The following is a 7,498-nucleotide window of genomic DNA, read 5'->3' as shown; positions in this document are numbered from 1 at the left end:
AAGTGCTCAACAAATGTTTGTTGGATGAATAGATATTTTTTTAACTCCAGAATTACTATGTTATTGTTTATTTTTCTATTATTTCTGTGTACATGAGAGGATCAGAGTTTCTGCTTTTCCTTCCTGTGCCCTCCAAGAAGGGACCTTGTCTAAATCTGGTCAGCCTAGAACAAGTCTACTATTGGTTATGGGCCTCATGAAATGACTTTATTGAGGAAAGTGACCATCAGTTTTATGCCTCGGATTTCCCTGGAAGACTCAGTTGTGTCTTCTTCCCTCTGAGCCTGAGAATTTGTGCTTGCATTCTTGAGAGCATGTTGTATCTCAATGGAAATTTTAAAATTCTGTGCTGTCATTTGAATGTAAGTATGAGAGATGTGGACAGCTATTGTTAGTCCAGGACCCCACCCAAAATGAAGTCTGTGAGAGGCTGCAGTGCTAGACTTAGTCAGGAAAAGAGGACAGGAAGGCATTTCTGTGCTGGGGGTCTCCACTTTGGGTCAGGAGAGATTTCTGCTTTGTGCCTTGTGACTCCCTAGTGGGGTTACAAACCAGGGCTTTGGCACAGATAGGACAGAGTTTGAGCCCTGGCTACATCTGTCTGTGACCTTGGGCAAGTTACTCAGACTCAGTTTTCTTGTCTCACAGAGTGATGGTGATAGCACCACGCTTAGAAGGTAGCTGAAAAGGTCATGAAAATTGCAAGGCAGTTGCTCACTCAAGTGCTAGTATATGCTTTACCGTTGTTACTTCTCATTTGTGAAGAACATCTGAAACCTTCAGATGTCAGCACTGCAGGCTGATTCTCTCCACTCTGACCTTAGCTCTGCTGTACCCTGTAGGCAGGATTTGGGTACTTTCCATCTGAGGTGAAGGACAAGCCCATGTTAGACCCAGAGCGAAGGAGGGGTCAGCAGGACATAGAGGCATGTGAATGGTTCATCTTCCCTCCAGCCCCAGGTGGGGAGCCCCCACTGACTAGCAGCTGGTCACCTTCCCATCTAGCTCATGTCCTCTTGTTACACCCAGTCTCTCCCCTCCCCCTGGTTCTACTGCCTTTGCCTTTGACTGTCCTCTTGCTTCAATCTCTTTTGTATCCTCTTGACAGATTAATATTCTTAAAATACCATAATCCTAAAAGAAAAAAAAAATACTCTTACAGGCTTTCCAACACCTTAGCTTGGCATTCATTGCTTTCCGTAATTGTCCCCTCTTAAACCCTCTCCTCTAGCCAAGGTCATTCTCTCCTTTGCCCCTGAGGAAGACTTGGGTGGAGCACCCTCATGGCTTTGCGGTACTGCTGTCCCCTCCAAACTGTGACCCTTTTGGGGGTCACTTGTTTTTCCATGTTGGGGGAGTCTTCCCTCAGCAGTTTTACCCTCGTCTTGTCCCCTGCAGCACCAGCTCCTCCTTACTTGGCACCTCATCATACCCAGCCTGGTGCATACTTTCATATTTAGGGGGTGGTAAGGCCACAGAATCCAGAGGTTGTAGGGATCTTTCCACAAGTAAGTATTGATTATGTAAAATAGTGAATCACTGTATGACTAAAGTCTTCGCTTGTTATTTCTTTGTGTCTTGACCTGGCTGAGGCAAGGCATGAGGAAGCCTGAAGATGGAACTCTATCAAGGAGATAGGCAGTCCCCAACTCAGAGGGGCACTCTCGGGGATAAAGGAAGAAAGCAGCTAAGTCTGGGCCTCCTGATTCCTTCTCTGTGGATAATTGAAACTATGCCATTGCTTACACAGGAGCTATTAAAAAACAAAACAAAATAAAACTTCTTAGGGAGAATTGAGCACATCCAGTTAGGGGAACGGGAAGCTCCAACAGCTCCAGAAAGTTGCTCTCCCTAAGGTTCCTGTACACCTGTTCCAACACTGGTGGTGGTGGCTGGTGGTCTTTCAAAACGAATTGCAGTTCCTCCCTCCTTGGCAGTCCCGCTTGTGGTGTCCATGCAGAGACTGCAGTCCCATCTCCAACTCCAGTCACCATTCCCCTGACCCTCAGCCAGTCAGGCACCCGGCCCTCCTTACCTGGCAGCCCCAGCAAGGTGAAGTACCCCCGGCACTCTGTGAAGCCGGAGCTCTCTCGGACACAGGAGCGCCACAGGCCCTGGTAGTTGAACACAGCTGTCACCGGGTTGTTGTACAAGTCTTGGGTGCTCCATTGGTCCATGCAGGTGGCAGCAATGATACCTGCAGTCCCAATCATTGAGACTACAAACCCCAATCCCTGGCAGGCGGTCACAGCCATCGTCGTGTGTGATGTCGACACAGAGCGCCGCACGACAAATGGGCAGCACACTTCTGAGAGTGCTGAGTGTGGGGCTGGAGTTTTCTCCCAGGGCACACGTCAGGAATGGGCCCTGTGATGGAGGAGGTTACTCACCAGTGCCACCTGGGCTTGCCCTGCTCCTTTATCTGCGAGAGATAATTTCCACAACACGGTACCAAGAGCCATTTGTTTTCCACCATATGTACACTCTACTCACTGTTTACCTTTTCGGGGAGGTTCTTTCCTGATTAACCAGGTTCCCCTCTGTAGAGGGTAAAACAAGTACGGAGGCAGCTGCCTGAAAGGTGCTGAAGTCTGCCTGGTGGAGTTTCGAACGGCCAAGCCACTAAATACGTGGAGATGCGAGGGCCTCATCCCCGTGGTCCTCCTAAGGACCCTCCTCGGTGGGCGCTGAGGTACATGCCGTCACCTTAGTCCAGAAATCCTTAGCCCGGGCTGTCTATGAGGCACATTGAGACACAGTTGCTTCCCATTAATCACATGCTGTATTCCATAAGGAATTCAAAGAACATTGAATTAGTGAATACTGAATCGTTGCCCAGTAGAGGTGCCTGCAAGCCTCTGGTCACATTTTTACCAACAGACCACCTTATTTTGTATGTATTTTTGATTTTCTTGTGTGTTTTTTGTTCCCTTTTGAGACACGGCCTCACTCCGTTGCTCAGGTTGGTTTCAAACTCCTGGGTTCCAGTGAGCCTCCCACCTTAGCATCCTGAGTGGCTGGGATTACAGGCGTGCACCACCACACCCATTTTCTGTGTATTTCTGTTTAAAGACCTTATTTAACATATACTGCTGGGTCATTAGCATTGAACTCACAGCCAACAGCACTAAAATTCATGCCCATCCAAAGTTCATCTAACACACATATTTTCTCCATAAAGGACATCAAAGCCTGCTTTTGCTGACAAACAGTAGACAGCACTTCAGCACTATGCTTGGGGGCCATAGTAAAAAATGAAATCAACAGAAAGCACAAAAGCGTGAATAATGTGGCAGTAAACATACTTCTGAAATGACACTTGTTTACAGTGTGAGAGCTGAAAAAAGGTAGAGCTTCATCCTGTTGCATCTCAGCTGGGAACCTGCAACTTGGGCAACTCAACATTTTTGCCCTCTGTACACGTTCAATTGTAACTGTGAAAGTGCCACAAATATTGATTTTGGAGTTAATATAAATTTTAGTAAGTAGGCAAGTTCACTAACATGATCCACATGATTAATGAAAATGGATGCTAGTAGCGATTTGATGGAACTATGTGGTTAAACTGTAGCTTCTGCGGATTGATTCTGCCTTAAACAGTGGAGAACCCAGGGAGGAAGGAAGAGAGCAGATGTAAGCAGCAAGAAGGCCTTTGCATTTGGGAGCTACACAGCTGGGTTCAGTCCCCACTCATTGCTTATTAGCTGTGTGAGGGCCGTGAACAGCTGAATCATTCATCCTTTCTGAACCTCATTGTCTTTATCTGTGCAATGAGATAATAATAGTGCTCATTTCCCTGGATTTTGTTTTGCAGTTTTTATGGTTTTATTTAAACACAAATAAAATGTGCACATGAGCTGTCTGTTCATTTCTTTGATGCGCAGCCTGGCATTGGGATTGGTGACTCTGATGGCGAACTGGGCTGCTCTGTCCACAGTGGCTTTGAGTTCTTGGAGGAAATGTGAGAAATCTCTGTACAATACAATTTGTTGCACTTCTAGCTCCTTTATGTTGTGGATAAGGAGGATGAGGAACTTCTGGAAACTACTGGGCAGCATGTACTTTGTTTTCTTATTGATCCCATAACCAATGTAAGCATCAAGATCTTGCCCTTGAATCTGCTCTGAACCTTATTGTCAATGCCTCTGGTTTTTGCCAGTTATGCTTAATTTTGATATATCAGTCTGAATGGTGCTATACAAACTTCTTGGTCCTCTTTTTGACTATCTTGGGCTTCAAGGGGTCCGAGGGTGGCCAGGATGCCAAATAGGAGATGGCTGTCACCTCCCCAAGTGGCACTATGGAGGAGAGCTCCTGGATTGTTTTACAGATTAAATGGGGGTGGGGGAATACATACAAAATTATGAGCATTACATGTGGAGCTCTGTACTCTGAGAATACTAGCAAATATTAGTAGGGCAGATGAATGGTAATATAACTAAAAGCTTTGATAATTAATGGCCACTCTCACTTTGTGTTTTCCACATTGGTCAGAAATTAAACTGCAGGATTCTCACACAAAATGTTTCTAGTTACAAAAAGCTTAATTTTTTTTGTCCAAATAGCATTCCTTTCTATTTTTAATCTGGACTCCAGTCTCAACCTTTTTTCACTAACTCAATGTCGGATAACACCTCTGTGCCTCAGTTGCTTCTTAAACATTTGGAATATCTTAGACATTTCATAATTTTAAAAAAGAGGGACCTTTTTTATGATGATAGTATTTTTAGGAAGACCAATATGTTGTGTACATAAAAAGTGTGTGTGTGTGTTTGCATGTGTATTCTTGTATGGCAGGGGGAGGGCAGGAGGAAGAGAATGCTGTTGTGACCCCAGAACCACCTGGGAGTTCATCTATGCAGAGACTTTACCAGGGGTCTGGCAGGCAAAGGAAGAGAAGGTACCTCAAAATTTATACACACACACACAGCTTTCTGACTATGAGAGATGACACCATATCAGCCCCTAGGAAGGTTAACAGGTGTTGCCTTGGGCAGAATATTCAAGGGCTTTTATTAGTGATTTGGGGATGTACATATACAAAGCAAAAAGTGAGATAGTAATAGTTTCATGCTTCAATTAAACAGGCAGTCTTTTGTCCAAGGAAGAAAGCTATTGGGCTGAAGGAGCACTAAACTACAGATCAAAGGATACTTTGGGTAGGATTTAATGAGGGAAAATTACAGCCCACAGGTTTGATAGCTGCAGCTGAAGGGTAGTTATCGTTGCTTTTTAGCTTTATTTATATCCCATCTCTAAGCTGCTGATCTTTATTTAGACATTTCCCAGACTGGTTTCTCATCAATTCTGGGGGACATCCCAAGCTCTCTTGCCACCTTAGGCGTGCATAGCAATGGAAGAGCTGAGGCTCAGGGCTATAACCTACGCAAGTCCTCAGGGACTCTAGCCTACTCTAGCTTTCACCCACAGGGTGTTGCTGCAGATTGTAGCATGGAGGGAGGAAACTTTGTTCTTATTCTCACTCTGGGTCATTTATTAGAATCTCACAGGGCTCCAGGGAACATAATTTGAGAACCATTGGACAAGATTTATTTAGTAATCTATTCAATGATTTATACAATGAAGAAACAGACTAGAAAAATGAGTACACTTTCCCAGGGAGAAAGCAAAGAAACTTGTTAGGCTTTGCCTGAGATGGTCCATGTATGGAAAAAAAGAAAAACATCTTTTGAGACTACATTACTATGACCTTCTATCTCTTATGTAACTGGAGTTTAAGTTTACACCATGCACATCATGGTGCTGGAATTCTCACATTAAGAAAGTAGCTTTAAAAGGCAATTCCATAATCTATCACAGAATTCGAGTTAAAAACAATAGAGAAGAAAATAATAGGTGATTTCAGGCTGATAATGCATCTGGAATGACTCTCAGAGGCAACTGCCAAACCCTCAATGTGTGTTGCATGGGATTCCTACATTTAAAGTCTTGTCAAACTTGAGCTCAAAACCCTAAATTCAACATATGTTACAAATGGTGGTATATTGATTCAACTCTCAGAAGAAAAAAAAAAAGCACTCCAAATGTAGTCAAAGTTGCCAATTTTCATGGTGTCACTATGCCATGGCTGATTTCAAGCTACCAATATGAATGTAAAGCCACTGAATACAAAGCTGGCAAGAGATGGGCAGAATTATTTCTTGCAAGTTGAATCCAGCATATCAGTTGGTTATAAATAACATCACAAGACTTAACAAATGGTTATAATGAAGCTCCATCAGATAGTATTAGTTAAAGACATAAAGGAAAGAACTAAAACTATAAGCAAGTAAAAGTTACCATAAGATTAAAAACAGATAATGAAACAAAAACTCAATGGACAATGTAGCAGGCATAATTTTGCCCCTCTTATCCCACTCATGATCTCTGGCTTTTCTGTTACTCCCATGGCTGTGACACATTACATGGCAAAAAGAATTTTGCAGGTGGTTAAGGTCAGCTGGGTAAAGCTGCTAACCAGATGCTAAACAGATTATTCTAGATTATTCAAAAAGGCCCAATACAATCCTATGAGCCCCCCAAAGAAGCAGAAGGCAAGAGAGATGCATCAGAAAGGTCAGAGACATTTGAAGAATAAAAAGGATTTCATGCATTATTGCTAACTTGAAGATGAAAGGGGTCATATGTTAAGGAAACAGGAACTTCAATCCGATTACTGCTGAGAAATGAATTCTTCCAACAAATGATGAGCTTGGAAGAGGATCCGAAGCCTTATATGAAAACCACAGGCGTTGCAAATAGTTAAATTGAAGCCTGGTGAGATTTTATGCAGAGTATCCAATCATATCATGCCACACATCTGATCTATAGAAATTGTAAGATAATGAATTGGTATTGTTTGAAGTTGCTAAGTTTCTGGAAATTTGTTATGGCAGCAATAGAAAACTACCAACAGGCATTAGCAGAATAAACACAGCTGAAGGAAGCATTTATAAGCTAAAACACAGAAATGAGAAATTATGCAAAATGTAGACAGAGACTTAAAGAAATGGAAAGTATGAAACAGTAGTAAGTGGACTGGAGGAAAGAATGAGAGGTTCCACTATACATCTAATAGAAATACCAGAAGAAGAGAACAAATAGAATAAGAGAAAAATAATATTTAATAAATCATTGGCTAAGGATTTTCTAGAACTGCTGAAAGGCGTACATGCCATATTAAGCTTGCACAAGTAAATTCCAAGAAAGGTAAATAAAAATAAATACTACCTGGATATGTTGAAGTATTGAAAAATACCAAAGTCAAAGAGACAAATATTCACAAAAAACCTGAAAGAAAGGAATTAGTTACAGACATTGTATCAATTGTAGCAATTAAAAATAAATATTAACTCAAAATATGTGTATTGGGCTCGGCGCCTATAGCTCAACCGGCTAAGGTGCCAGCCATGTACACCTAAGGTGGCGGGTTCGAATCCCCAGCCCGGACCTGCCAAACAACAATGACGGCTGCAACCAAAAAATAGCCAGGCGTTGT

At 42.7% G+C, this 7,498-nt stretch overlaps 1 protein-coding gene across 1 annotated transcript in view; it reads right to left on the bottom strand.

Moving 5' to 3' along the window:
- Nucleotides 1-2,306, bottom strand: part of CLDN18 (claudin 18) — a 26,726-nt gene extending 24,420 nt beyond the window's left edge. Inside the window, 1 exon segment of the mRNA XM_003789421.3 lies at nucleotides 2,036-2,306. Coding sequence (XP_003789469.1) covers nucleotides 2,036-2,255 — 220 coding nt within the window. The 5' untranslated portion in view covers nucleotides 2,256-2,306.
- Nucleotides 2,307-7,498: the final 5,192 nt, after the last annotated feature.

The sequence above is a fragment of the Otolemur garnettii genome, unplaced genomic scaffold, assembly GCF_000181295.1.
Source record: "Otolemur garnettii isolate 467f Iridium unplaced genomic scaffold, OtoGar3 scaffold00032, whole genome shotgun sequence".
Taxonomy (NCBI): Eukaryota; Metazoa; Chordata; class Mammalia; order Primates; family Galagidae; genus Otolemur; species Otolemur garnettii.
The sequence above is the reverse complement of the archived record's forward strand: the minus strand, read 5'-3'. Positions and strand labels throughout refer to the sequence as shown.